Source organism: Plectropomus leopardus, chromosome 14 (assembly GCF_008729295.1).
Source record: "Plectropomus leopardus isolate mb chromosome 14, YSFRI_Pleo_2.0, whole genome shotgun sequence".
In the NCBI taxonomy this organism is placed as follows: Eukaryota; Metazoa; Chordata; class Actinopteri; order Perciformes; family Serranidae; genus Plectropomus; species Plectropomus leopardus.
Genome location: NC_056476.1, coordinates 32,284,454 through 32,300,065, shown reverse-complemented (window position 1 = coordinate 32,300,065; position 15,612 = coordinate 32,284,454). Strand labels below are relative to the sequence as shown.

Sequence of the window (15,612 nt, the reverse complement as noted above, 5' to 3'; positions counted from 1 at the left end):
GGAGATCCATGGAGCTGTAGGGACCTGGAAATCCCACTTATGATACGTTCATTTGGACACTTGACACTGGACGTGTGTCACATGTCCTATGAGTGCCTTCTTCAAACTGACTACTGTTGTCTTCTTTGTTCCTCAAACAAAGAACAGCCATTTGAACATTCCAGTGTACCCGATGTTCAAACACCTAAGTGTTAGATTCTCCCCTAGGATGTCACACAGCCAAGAAGAGACACAACTGCTGATCTTCTGGCTCTTGCTCCGAAACCTCCTCTGAGGAATGTTGCAGATCTGGAGGACCTGCTCTACCCTTCCCCCCTTCCACACCTAAGCTCACAGCAGGAGTTGCAGCCTTGTCTCAGCCCTACTCTCCAAGCCTGAAGAGACTTTACAGACTTCTCAAGCCAAAAGGAGAATGGAACCAAGCTAGCACTAAACTGCTATCTCTGTAAGGACACCAGGACTGGCCAGCCTCCTCCTGGATCCCTGGAACTACACAGAAGCAACTGAATCAGAACCTCTTTTCTTCAGCCAGCATCCTAAAGAACTGTTCTCCCTCTCCTGGATTAGCAAGTAATATCTAGGCATAGAATTAGGACATACGTACAGGCTGAGCAAGATTATTTACTTTATCGTCCATCATATCTTGTGTACCATGTATTGATGTAATGCTATTGAATGAGTTGTGTCTTTGTTATTAGGTTATCAGTAGGTTGGGATTTAGTTTGTTCATGCTTCACACAGACAGGGTCTTGCATCTAACATACCTTTACTAACCAAGGCACCTCATATACATATTAGAGCCATACATACACTCATAAATTGGCTCTCAGCAGAAGCACACAGAGAAGGAACTTAAAAGTTCCTGTCTTTTCTTTGCTCCTTTGTGTGATCAACCACATGGTCAGCTAAGGCCTTCTTCGCTCTTCGGCCATCTTTGAATCTAGCATCTTGTTGCAGCTTCTGTTGTTAGTCAGTTCACCTTTCCCTTTTGGTGTGTTCACACTCACACAAACACACCTTCTCTTTGTCTCTCTCTCTCTCACTCTCTCTCTCTCACACACACCCACATTTATACATCCACACTTGTATATATACATGAATGTATTAGCTGTTAGAATACATTGTGTGTTTTGTCTTGCATTGTCTTGCTTTTTGAATAAATGTATTTTGGAATCATATTTGCTGTCTGCTTAGTATTGTACAAAAGTGAGTAAATCACTAACTACTGTATCCTTCACTCTTTAATATCAATGTGGTAATTTTGGTTATGATTATTAATTAAATTATTGATCTCAAAATTGATAATTTTGTGTATTTTGAGACATAATTTATTGATCCCTTTCCTGGAATGGTGCTCCATGAGGTGATCTAATGTAAATTAAGTCACATTATTTAACATAATTAATTATTATTTTGAGTAATTATCAGTTATTTCTGATAGCCATACATTAACAATTGGTGACCTTTTGCGTGATGCCTGATCACAAAAAGGGTTGCCCCGTGTTGAAGCCAAATCCCAGAGCGATTTAATGAATTCCATCCAATGAAACCCCGAATAAGTAGCAGTTTAAAGAAGTCACTTTCCACCACTGAACAACTGTCAATTTAGACACTTTGGTGCTGTGAGGAAAAGCTTGGCTCTGGAGGTGGTAAAGCAAAACTAAATGAAACACTTTCAATCAGGTATAACATGGGATTGACTCTCAATAAAAAATTAAATGCACTGTCCGCTACTGAATCAATACGTGACGCAATTTTTCCTGTAGTTCTTTGCACAAGCCTGTTAGAATGCAAAAGAGTCCTCTCAAATATTGGTATGGAAAATTCTCTCTTTCCAAAGTTTTGATGTGAGCATGTCTTTGTTGTCCATATGCAAACCTATGCTCTTGTTTGCAGGACACTGTTCTGCAAATCAAATATCCACAGACAAGAACCACATCCTGCATTCCTCTTATTCTGAACAATAATTTTAACTTTTATTGATAGTTAATCATTTGTTGATATGTTTTTTTGACCTTGTCCAGGTGGATTTTTTTGCAGTAGAGCTGCTGGATGGCAGCCTGTACCTCCTGTTGGACATGGGCTCAGGGACTATCAAGGTGAAAGCTACCCAGACAAAGGTCAATGATGGTGCTTGGTATCACGTTGATATCCAGAGAGATGGACGCTCAGGTCAGTTGTACTGTCAATCAGTGAGGTGTACTAGCTGTAGTAGATTTTGAATAACAATTTTCTTTACGCTGTAAAAATCTCAAATCTTTTTTGTTTTGGATTTTTTTTAATTTACTTCCGTACAAGAATTGTCTTTACAAAATACAAAAAGGTGAAATCTTGTCAGATCTTGTCAAGTCAAAATTGCAAGTCAAATCTTGACTTATAAATAATAATTCAATATTCCTTAAATTCTACTGAGATTTTTTGACTTCTGAAGATGTTGCTGAAGATTTGTTGTTGCTTCTTTAAACAGCAAAAATTTGAATGAACTGAATTAATTCTGAAACGCATTGAACTAAAACAGTTACAGCAACCACACTCTGCACCTGATCTGTATTCCAACCATTCCCATCACAGGAACCATCTCCGTAAACAGCAGAAGAACCCCATTCACAGCCAGTGGTGAGAGCGAGATTCTGGACTTGGAGGGTGACATGTACTTGGGTGGGCTTCCCAGTGACCGCACCAGCCTCATTCTGCCCACCGAGCTCTGGACAGCGATGCTCAACTATGGCTATGTGGGCTGTATCCGTGACCTTTTCATTGACGGCCGAAGCAAAGACATCCGTCAGATTGCTGAGGCACAAAATGGCGCTGGCATCAAACCCTCCTGCAACAAGCAACAGGGAAAGCAGTGTGAGAGCTACCCATGCAAAAACCGAGGTGTCTGCAAAGAGGGCTGGAATCGATTCATCTGCGACTGCACTGGCACTGGCTACTGGTCACGTACTTGTGAGAGAGGTAAATGCTTTCTTCTCTTGCATAAACTTTAGGGTATACTGATATTATCTCCAAGGCAGAGGTAATAGTGTTGAAAACAACATACATACAGATGTACACAAAGTGGATCTAATCTAAGAATGCTGTTTCTTTAAAGAACACAGCTTACTAGAATTAACTTGTGTGTACTCCCCAAAGTCATGTTATTGTGAGGTCACGCCAGAGAGAACAATACCAAACAATCAACTAGTGTGAAGTAGACTTTGTTTATTGAGAATCCCAAAGAGCATTTGTATATATTTGTGTTCTCCAAATGTGGGCAGAAATGTCTTCATAACAAGGGATGTTGGGGCCACAGGGCAATAATCATTCAGTGTCTTAGGAGACCTGACCTTTGCCAATGGCACCACAATAGACTCCTTCCACATGCAAGGAACTTTGTGCTGTTCCAAGGAGGACTGGAGAATATATGACAAAATACCATCCAGTTGCCAGGCACAACACTTAATAATTACGCTTAATAATAACAACACTTAATCGGGAACACACAATAATTTTCCCCCTATGCCATCAGGACCAGGGCTTTTCCTCTCTTTAGTACGACTAAAAGATTTACACACAGTGACCTCATTAATTTTGGTTTCACATCCTGCAGGCCTATGTCTAAAATGAGAAAGCTCATCATTAAAATCATGAATATCATATCGAGAGTAGAATATGTTCAATTCTTCAGCCAGTACATCATCAGGCTTCCCAGGACTGAATACTCTCCTGTCCTTGTACTGCATCCCAAGCAGGCATTTTATTCCTTTCCAAGCAGACCTTGAGTGGCCTTTATTAAGCTTCCTCTCGACTTAACTTTTGTACCTGAGTTAAGCTAGCTTTATCTCTCTTTTTACAAGTTAGTTGGGCCGGTAATGTATTGGAAGAAATGTTTCAAGCTCTTGGTGATTAATCAGTGATTAAAATCTTCCATAATAAAATTGGGAGCATCGGAACATAAGGACTGAAGACGCTGCACAGTCTTGGACAAAGTAGCTGTGACGTTATCCACATTTGCCTTTGGGTGAATGTAAACAACTGTGACAAACAGTTGAGGGAATTCCTGGGGCAAGTAAAATGGGCGAAGTGAAACAGATATGAGTTCAATATCAGGAGTGCACATACTGTCCCGAACGACTACAGTTTTGCACCAGCGCTCATTTACATACAGGCATACACCCACTCCCTGAGATTTGCCAGGCAGGTGTGTGTCCCGATCCAAGGGCCAGGGCTGGCCAAAACCTTCGATTTCCAGATCAGTGCCCAAATCGTGGTCTTTAAGCCAGGTTTCAGTCAGAGAGATAATGCAACAGTGTTTATACTCCCACAGAAACGTTGCACTTGCCCGAAGTTCATACCTGTACAGCTGCGACCTGGACTCTTGTCCAGTGCTACAGTTTATGTTGTTTTATATTATTTTGTTTTATCCTGGATCTTCTTTCACCACACCTAACACTACCTGGCACTCCCATAAACCAGCGATGCACTGTTGGCTTTTTGTGCTGTGGGACCTTGCAATCTCCCAACCTGCCTAAGGGTAAAACTGCCCCAAGGAGAGACCCTCAGGGAGGGGAAAAGGATAAGCATTTCAGCAGCATTTCCCAATGGAGAGGAAAGACCGAACCTTCCCTCCAATCATCTGACTCAAGCAACACTTTCTGGCCCCTCCTGGAGGACTCTGAGGTGTTCCTAGGTCACATTAGATATATAATCCCACCATTATATTCTGTGTCCTCTTCAGGGCCTCCTACAAGTTGGACGTGCCCAGAACATCTCTCACAGGAGACACCCACAAAGCATCCTGATACAATGCGTGAACCACCTCACCTGGCCCCTTTTGACTCTACCCAGAACTCCCTCCAGATGTCTGAGCTCCTCACCCTATCTTTAAGGCTGAGCCTAGACACCCTAGAGAGCTAAGCTGCTTGTATCCGCAATCTCTTTCTTTTGGTCACTTTCCAAAACTCATGACCATAGATGTGGGTTGGGACATAGATGGACTTGGTATATTTAGAGCTTTGCCTTCTGGCTCAGCTCCCTCCTCACCACAACAGTCTGGTCCAGAGCCCACATCACCCGCCCCAAACCGTCTGTCTATCTCACACTCCATTCTACCCTCACTTGTGAACAAAACCCTGAGATACTTGAACTCCTTCTCTTGGAACAGTAACTCTCTCCCAACCCAGAGGGGGCAATTCACCATTTTCCAGCAAAGAACCATGGCCTCAGATTTGGAGGTGCTGACTCTCATCCCGACCACTTAAGCTTTCCCAAATCCATAAAACACATGTAGACTAGGACTTTCTTAGGTCAAGGAGCAATCTTCCATGACCGCTACAGCAGCCTTGCAAGAGTAAAGAGCTGTCCACTCAGGATGGAATCTGCATTGCTCCTCCTGAATCTGACATCAGGAGGTCAGTTCCTCCTTTCAAGCCCCATGGAATAAACTTTCTCAGTTCGGCTGAGCAGTGATTAATGAATATATGCAACATAGAAAACCTTGTTGTTTTAGTACCCCTTGCCCTTAGGCAACAAACCACAGTCTAGCTTGGGAGGGGGAGGGGGGCAAATTTTATGATGGATATATTATCATAGACCCTAAGCTCCCACTAAATTGGGTTGTTCCCCAAAAAATAAAAAGTAATGCCAAAGAGCAGAGTTGTCAAATTAATTTTAACACAAGGGCCACATGCAGCCCAGTTTGATCTGGAGAGGGCCGAACTAGTAAAACCATTGCTTAAAAACTTATAAATAACAACATATTTGACTTGTCTTTGAATTTTATTATACAGAAGTCACTGTACATTCTTGTTCACAATGTAAACAAATAATAAAAATAATTAATAATAATGCAAACCATAACAGCCTGAGGTGTGAAGAACACGAATAAGTGCAATGTATCCTGTTTTGCACATTCAATAAAGTGCAACTGAAAATTTAACATCTTACAATGAAGAGGAACAGCCTGATATTTTATAGAAAAGGGATCAATTTAAGCATCTCAGTTTTCCATTTTCAATCAGTGTTAAGTACAAAAAACTAATGTGTCTATATCTGTAAATATGTTCAATCATATGACTACAATAACAAGGCCTATTATTCGTTGTTTGTTTTTTCTTCAGAGAACTAGGTGGAAAAGCCTCCGAAGCAGCATTTTGTACAAGTAGGCTAGACTACTGTTTTGCTTGTGAAACCTGGCACCTCTTAGTCTCAAGTCTATCAATTTGAGGTGTCATATTTTGAGCAGTAGTCAGTTTCAGAATGGCATTTAAGTGCTTGTGTGTAAGCCTTTTGAACACAGTTTTGTTTTGTTTTGTTCATTATAGAAAAAGCTTGTTCAAACTTTGGCAGGGCGGCACGGTGGCATCATGGTTAGCACTGTTGCCTCACAGCAAGAGGGTCCCTGGTTCAAAACCCAGTTGGAACAGGGTTCGGCCCTTCTGTGTGGAGTTTGCATGTTCTCCCCGTGTCTGCGTGGGTTCTCTCCGGGGTCTTTGGCTTCCGCCCACAGTCCAAATGTAACCATGCGCAGCTGCACTTTTCTGAAGCCGGCTGGTTCAAACCCAGACTCTGCGTTGTGTTGTATTAAATGATGGACAGGATACCCGCTTACAGTTCATGCTGTCGTTTATTCTGAACAGGAACAGGATATGTACTGGTCAGTCATGTAGTTTGGCTCAAAAGGCAGCTCACACGCAGCATGCTCGGTCACGTCTCTCATTAACTGGCCGTGTTCTCACAATACAAAATCACATATAAAATAAAATAACAATGAATGTGTACCTGAACAGGAACAGGATATGTACTGGTCAGTCATGTAGTTTGGCTCAAAAGGCAGCTCACACGCAGCATGCTACAAAAGGGATAGCGCCTGTTAGCACAAAGGCTAACTAGCTAACTCAGAAAGTGCATTATGCTGTTAAATGTACATTTCGGTGCGCAACAGTGCCGCGACTCACTCGTAACTCTTCACAAGAACATCTCCATGAGTCAGAGTGCATTTATGCTTATACAGGACAGTAACCAGACAGTAATACACTTAATTTGTACAGAGTGCTGCGTTCAACAACTCACCTCGGTCACGTCTCTCATTAACTGGCAGTGTTTTCAAGTAGCAGGAAGCATTTGTCAACTGCCTGAGAGGGGGGCGCCATTGAGCCATCTATCCTCATCCAGCCATTACAGCAAGTGGAAACAAACACTACATACAAACTCTGTTACACAAAGACATGCAGCTCAGGGTGATTGGTGACTCTAAATTGCCCTTAGGTGTGACTGTGAGCGTGTATGGTTGTTTGTCTGTATGTGTCAGCCCTTCGATAGTCTGCCGACCTGTCCAGGGTGTACCCCGCTGTCCGCTGGATGACAGCTGGGATTGGCTCCAGCCCCCCCGCAACCCTTATGAGGACAAGCAGTTACAGAAAATGACTGACTGACTGACAAACTTTTGCAGCCAATGCGGTCAGTTTGGGGTACCCTGGCAAGAGATACTGATAATTTGCCCGCCATTTGCGGCTTGCACTTTCTCTCTGAATTTTGTCACAACACCTGATCACTGATGGTGCACCATCTGTAGCCAAGCTGAAAGCGCGGGCCCAGTCCACCCCGATCCTGTCCAGCGCTCAAGCCAGACAGTAAAAAATGTAATTTGCTGTTGTGTATCTGTCATCAGTACCAACTCAACGAACTCCTCTGTGACAGTCAATGTCTCATCAACATCATGAATGAATATAGCCAGTTGAACAACATCTGTAATGTCTGTGCTCTCATCAATTGCAACCGAAAATGCAATAAATGATGTGACTTTGTCCAGAAGTTGGTAGTTCAAATCTCCAGCAAGATCTGAAAACCTGTTTGTCACAGAGTTCCTGGTCAGGCTGATGTTGGCGAAAGCCTGATGCTTGTCAGGGCACACAATTTCTGCAGCCTTCAGCATGCATGTTTTCACAAACTCAGCGTCAAAGTATGGCTTTGATGATGTTTCTATTTCATTAGCAATACTCCTTGAGCACGGTAAAGGGCTAGAAACATACCAAGCATACAGGCTTTCCATTTACCTCCATGAATAAACATGAACTTGTCCGATTTTCCCGAAACACCCGACACTCCACATCCACTTTTCTCCTCTTTGACGGAAACATTTTCCCAGTGCCTGCATTGACAGTAGCCTATATGCATTACCTTATGGCACTGAGTAGGCCTTCATGTAGCCTCCGCTTTCCTTCACTATTGCCCTCCAGCAGACAAATCGGAAACTACAGCTAAATTTATTTTAAAAAATGGAAATTATTTCTCTGCAATTTTCACACTTTGTGAAATCATCCAGCAGGCTGAACTGGAACCTCTGGCAGGTTGCACTGGAACCTTGGGCAGATTGGATCTGGCCCATGGGCCGTAACTTTGACAACCCTGCCATAGAGGGTTGCAGAGGAAAATGGATGAGCTGCAGATGACTGTGCCCGCTATGAGAACCATGAGTCATCTATTCCGCCACACTGCAAGTGCAGCCTCTCAACTTACTGACTGCATCCACCAGCAATGGCTATGCACCCCTGAGGGCCCAATTTTAATTCTAGAGGAACTTAATTAGTCGGATCGTGAACTGTCACTTCCTTGGCTTTAAACAATACATTAAATGCAAGACACAAGAGGACAAAACACTGATCCAATCAATGTTATGGCAATGTCAACAATGCTTACAGAAGAGCCAAACCTTTGCTGACAGAGTCATACCTCATTCCCACTGCAATTAGCCGGTGCATGCAGGTTTTTTAAACCTGCTAAATGTCTGTATTCACACTGCTGCATTTACCGCTGGAGTGCGAGTTGGCCTTTCTGTCAGCTGGCGTGTGTGTGTGCGTGTGTGCATTGTTTCGTTGGTGAGTCGGTGCGATGTCACGGATAGGCAGGAGAACAGGTAAACAGTAGACAGCAGCAGGAACAGAGGTCTTTGACAACTTTTCTGTGTTTCTTCTCATTATTTATCTTATACTTATTATGTCCCCCTTTCAAACTCATTGCAAACTAATTTGAAACAATGTTTTAGCGCTGCTTCAGAGGACACAGACCGTAATTAGTGACAGTGCGCCATTGCATCTCGCTGGTTAAGGTGCTGAAATTACCGCGTGTTACCGCCCGTGTCTACTGCACAATCATTTGACCCGGGTGTGAATGCTGCCGTACGCATTCCCATTGCATTAAAAAGCCAGATGTCAACAAGTGTTAGCTGGGTTTTTCGTGCAGTGGGAATGATGCTTCAGACTATAATACAGTGCACCCAATGCCTTCTTACAGAACTATTTCCAAATGTAGTAAATCCCAAACCAAGACTGTGAAGGTTTGGACTAGTGACAGCATAAAGTCCCAAAAGGAATGTTTTCACTCTACTGAGGAAAGTATCTTTCAGGTGGATTATCCTATTGGGACTATTATTGACAATATACAGTTCTGTGTGATACCTCAAAAAGAAATAGCTGCGTACCAAAACAACAAACAATATGCCACTAAAGGTATTATTGATTGACTGCATCTTTTTTTTTTTTTTCAAGTGATGGGTTTTAAGAACTGGAATTAAGTGCAACCGAAAATTGTGCAAAAGTTACATGCTTTCTGAAGCTATGAGAAGAATAAAGGATATTGCAGAACACTCTGCAATGATCTCCATCAAGCTATGGGACCGTATGAATCACTAATTAATCACTTATCACAATTACTACTATATGACAAGTCTGGTTCACAGAGATGAGGACTCAAGAGCATGACATGGAAGACAGGTTCAGTAGGAAAATCTAAAATCAGCAAAAAAGGTCATAGCAAAGGGGAAGATAAAAAAAAAATCCCAATACAAGCAGTGATCTAAATAACCAGCAAAGACAGCTGAGGCCCATCAGGATTATGGTGATACATTTTGGTGATAAGGTCCAGGTACAAAATGACAATCTCACAATCCACCAGGTATTGACGACCTTGACCACACCGATGTACTGCCAGAAAACGCTTGACAGAGTAGGTAGGTTCCTTGTCAACAATCTTAGCGGTGGGGGTGGGGATTTGGAGGCAGGAACCTGTGAATTCTTCTTAAATGGCTTGAGGCAGCTGACATGGAATGTCTGATGAATCTTCCAGGATCTAGGGAATTTGAAACACACAGCCTTGGGGCTAATGACTTTAAGAAATGGGGAAAGGACCCACAAACTGGGGCCAACTTGGTGTTTCCACAGAGTCACAAAGGAAGGTTCTCGTAGGAGAGCCAGTTCGATAGTATGGATCCTGTTGCCGATCAGTCTCACTCAACAAGCAGAGGCCTTAAGTGCTGTAGTGCCAACCTACAGGTGCAGCAGCAGCAATGAATAAGGGCAAGGGCAGGGAGGGTGCTGACTCAAGTCTCCTGCTCTGGGAACATTAACAGTTGGTAAACATAAGCAAACTGAAGAGGATAGGGACCAAAAGCAGAGCACGGCAGTGTATCATGAGCATACTCAGCCCAGATGATGTTTTTGTCCAAGAGGCTGGATTGTGGGTGGCAAGGCAGCACAGGTAGGTCTTCAGCTCCTGGTTCATCTGTTCCATCTGACCATTAGTTTGTAGATGGTATCTGTATGTCAAGCTTACCGATGCAGTGGGAGATGAACCGGGGGCCCCTGGTGGGCACAGACTGGACAGGCTGCCACAAACTCCCTGACCTCCCATTCCATGTTTGCCCACCAGAACCACTATTTGATCACATAGACTGTCTGCTTGGTTCCATGATGGCAGGGAAAGAGACCTGTATGGACCCAGTGGATGTCCTAGGAGCAGACAGAGAGAGACACAAAGCTTGGTCCCTCTCTCTGGGGAGCAGCCATCCAGCACAGGGGTATTACCCACGGCCTGCTTGACTTAAGTCTCAATGTCCGAAGTGAGGGCTTCAACAACACAGTGTGAAGGAAGATACCGGGGGGAGAGTTAGCATGGGTACTGAACTTCTTCTTCAGCCTCCTGAAAGCTAGATCTGCTAGAAGGCATCGCTGAAACTTAATTCAGGAAGAAGTAAGGGCATGAAAAAGTGCAGCCACAGTGCTTAAGTTATATATGAATCTTCTGTAAAAATTAGCAAAGCATAAGAAGTATTGTAAGTTTGGTGGATGCTGCCAGGGCACACTATAAAGATCAGCATAGAAACAGTGGTATCATGAAACTCATTTTTCTGCCTTCACATGGTGGTTGAGAAGATGCTGGAGGACCTGGCAAACATGTTGCACACAAGTCTTTTTGTCCAGGGAGAAGATGAAGATATCGTCCAAGTAAATGAAGACAAAACAGTTCAGCAGGTCCCGAAGGGTATCATTCAGGTCTTGACTCGTGATTATCAAATCACATCATTCTTGAGAAAGTGTTGCATGGAAAATCGCCCCTCCCATCTCTCTGCATCCCAAAGACTAGATGCTGAACCTACACACACTCGCTAAGATCAGCAGACCTATATGCCAGGCAGGTCCACTCCAAATTTGTCATCCCCAGGAATATTTTTTTATATGGCTGGTGTGATAAGCACACTGAATGTTGAGGGGATATCCTGGGCATGGGCAACTGAATGTGGGCCCTGGAGTGATCCTTATGACATTTTTTCCTGCCCTGGTTTTCATATGATAACAAGTACCATGTTATTTTTCTGCTCTTTGACAAAAAATGTTTTTCTTTTACCTTGGGGAATTTCTTCTTCATCTAAAGATGAGTCATGCTCTCTGTCGTTCTCTTGTTTCTCCTGGACATCTGAAAAAATCTGATCTATGAGCCTGCTGGGCAGTGAAATGTGCACTCATGGCTTCAGTAAAGAGAGTACTGGGTGTGCTGTCATCTGCAGCACCTTAATAGCCTCTGACTGTATTGCTTATTACTAAACAATGCTTTGAAGAAATGTTTACTTTGTTCAATATTGTTTGCATTTTGTGATTGGAAAATAATTTTGTAACTGTCAAAAATGACCTCCAAAACAAGATTTTTACCCTGTTGGTGTATAGCTTTCATGGGAATATTAACAAAGGCAATGCTACACTTTTCAAGTATTGGGGTTGTTCTAGGAAAAGTCATGGAAATCCAAGTTGAAAAAAGTTCATTTTGAGGTTTTTTATGCTGTTAAACATTATGGTGGGTCATTTTTGAGCCTCAAGACAACACAAGAGCTAGGTATCCTTATGCATCTGTTATTTATGTTACGGGATGCCGCTACTGTGATGTTACACATGGGGGGATTACACTATATATGTTTATGTTCGCGCAACAGAGAGCACATAGCAACCAACAAGGGATGTCAACAAATGCACATGCTGGCACAGAGGGTTAGGTTTAGGGAACAAGGGAACGGATGGTTAGGTTTAGGAAGAAGGTGCATGGTAAGATGTAGAAAAAGGTGCTGTCAAGAGATGCTGTCTGTGCTCATACCAGGCTGCGGTGGCTGGTGCTGTCATATAATAACACCAGGACCAGTTTTGTCCAGCTGTGTTCTCAACTGAAGCTATCCAGACACAGAAAGTGGCTTATTGTCTCTGGATTCTATGCTGAAAGCACTGTCAAAGCGGCGATATGTGACAACTTTGGAAATGGAACAGGCTGAAAAGAGCTAGGCAAAAGGTGATTTCAAAAAAATAAAAAAACAACAAGCAGGGGTCTGAATAACCAGCAAAACAGGGGACAATGCTGGAGCACCAGATACAAAGTACTAAGACAAACTGGCAGACAGAATATACAAGGGAGTGGGGATAATTGGTCACAGGTGAAGAACATGGCAATAACGCATGGCATCAATTCTCAATTAAAAGTTACGGGCCTGGCAACTGTTTTTATGTCCTGCCCCTCCCAGTCCCTCGACAAATCACCTTGTTACAGCCGCCACAGTTAATGAACCCACCCTATCCTGACCAGTCTTCGTGGACAGACAGGTGACAATAGTGTCTTACTAAGCTTTCAAATTGCTTGCCACAGTTGTGAAATTAAACCACTATTACAACATCTCAATATAGCCAGCGTAATTAAGGTAATAACCCACAATTAAACTTAACAACTTGGCTTAAAATCACACCATGTCTCTCTGACTCTCTGGCTGATTCAAGTTTACTAACTGCCCAGTACGGGCAGACACAGACACCTTATTGCTTCACGTCTTTATAAACTGAAACTCAACTTGAAATAATGTTTACATCTTCCTGAACTCCATTTAAATAAATCTGGCATGTGGTTTAGAGCTGCAGAAACATGCTATGGTGTTGGCGAGGAGGCACGTGGAGCTGCAACCACCACACATGTCTGTTCTGTGGGATTCTTCAAAAATATTAAATAAAGACTGATCAGAGTTGGAAACTAATTAACACATCTCCAACCCCCACAAATTGCTCCTACTGCTTTTTAGCATATCAAATTACAGCTTTCTGACCATATCTCTATATCTATTTTTTTTCTCTTTCTTCATCCTGTGGGCCGCTGAATATTATTTCCCCCCTAAATCTCTTTTTTTTTCTTTTGAAAAGAAAAGTTGTAGGGCATCAGTGGACTATCTGATACGGAGTGTACATTTCACCTAGAATTATCTTTCAAGTGAAATTTCAATGACATTTTAAAATATAATTATTAGGAGCCAGAGATAGTCGAGATTGCATAATATCTTTTTAATTAATGCTGTTATTTGGCTTCATATATGTAGATGTATATGTGAACAATGCTTCCTTATGCTACATTTTCCTTTAGTCATTTTTGTAACAGTACAAAAATGAAGACAATATATTATTGGTGCCTAAAGGCTGTGAGTTTAAGTCCCGGGTTGTGCAGATTAAACATGCTTTTACCTCTTCAGACATTGTGCTGTGTGGGCTAGAAATACATGATTTCAAAGATATTTCAAGGATTAATGATATTTTTTTTGGCCCAGAATGTGCTACTGATGCATTCTCATGGGTTTGTTATTTATCTTTGTTGTTTTCTCCCTTTCCCTTTTCCTCATCCTACCTTTCCTCTGAACACTTTTAGCTATAGACTTTATCTTCTTCTTGGTCCTCAAAAAGAGGACCCTTTGCTGTGCAGCAATTACAGTTTTCCTTTTTTTAAAATTCAGAAATGTTTTTGTAAATTCCTGTGAGATGGTACATTGTAGACGCATGAAATTTTCACCAATGATTTGAAGTTGTAGGCAAAAGTTTAAAAAGAAATACAATGCCAATAGGTCAGATGAGGGTGCTATAATTAAGGCCCAAAAATTCAATTTTTGAAAGGACAGTCTGACTGGCTTGAAATTTGAGTGCAGCTTAAAGTGCTCTTTACACAAAAACCATTAGGTCCCATGGTAAAATTTTCCTACATTTTGAATTTTTTGAAAACACGTATTTGACATCTCCTCCTAAATCAGAAGTCAAATTTGTACCAAACTGTCTGTAGATCTTTGTTTGAAAGCTTGTTGATATCTCTTTGTATTTTCAAGATATTGACCAATACATTTTAGAGTGGGTGAGGCTCAACACTCTAATAGACTTAACTCTATAACTATTGAGCAAATCATCAGAAATCTTGCAGGTAATGTTTTCATCAATACTCGGAACATACCCAGAAAACTCAAGATCCAGATCATCCACTCCACCAGTACTCTATCGCCCTTCCCTCTAGTTATAGATTAACCATGTGCAGAAGGGTCTGTTTTAGCAAGAGCTTTGTTCTGTCATATGAGCTCTTAATACCTACACTGGAAACCATTTCCCTGTAAAAAAAAAAAAAAAAAAAAAAAAAGAAAAAAAGAAAAACAGTAAAGAATTTGCAGCAGGTTTGCAATTATATTACCATATAATTAACTTTTTTTTAACAGTGAAAAAACTGTATGAGCTCTTTTCCCTCACAGTATTTTACAGTTGTTCAAAAATACATTATATAGCTGTTGTTTATCTATTTCATTTACATTTTACATTTAATTTAATATTTTGTTATATAGTTATATTTAGTATTTTTTTACACACTTTTATACAAACCTATTATTTTTACCTAAAATCATACTGACATGGCAAGTTTTACACATCTGAATACTCACATTACTACTCACATACTCGCATTACGTGTTGTAAGCAAAGGCTCTGTCAAAAGACAGCGCCAAGCACAGAATGCAAACTAAATCAATACATTCTTTAGGAATGACAAATGAGCTAAATCATTGATTTTTCAATCATGTCAATACAATACAAAGACAAAACAATGCACAGCTTCTTGTTGCACTTCACGTTGAACTGCACCTGCAAAACAGTTGCATGTTAAAGTATTGACTGACTTATGGCCCACTCGAAGGCACCGGTTCTCTCAATCCAGCCTGGGTAGCCCCTTTCACTGCAGGAGAGAGAAACAGAGAAAGACGGAGAGAGATGAGTTCCAAAATAACCTTCACTGCAACTTCTCACATAAAAAAATCAGTGCGTGTCCCTCATTTCCTGTTAATAATTGGGACTATTAACATGAAAATCCAATGAAAAAATATCCCAAGCCCTGAACTAACCAATCAGCCAGACTAAATATCCCAGCCTCCAACACTCATACTTTTATATTTGTAGTTTCAGAAACAGAACCCAAATAAGAGAGAGAAAGATAGAAAGGATACAAGGTGTGATAATAAGTGATGTCATGAGTGAAAGA

At 41.7% G+C, this 15,612-nt stretch overlaps 1 protein-coding gene across 1 annotated transcript in view; it reads left to right on the top strand.

Moving 5' to 3' along the window:
• The window catches only part of nrxn3a (neurexin 3a), a 257,417-nt gene that overhangs the window by 144,404 nt on the left and 97,401 nt on the right, over nt 1-15,612 (top strand). The window contains 2 exon segments of the mRNA XM_042500138.1: nt 2,025-2,172; nt 2,572-2,955. Of these exon segments, the coding sequence (XP_042356072.1) occupies nt 2,025-2,172; nt 2,572-2,955 (532 nt within the window).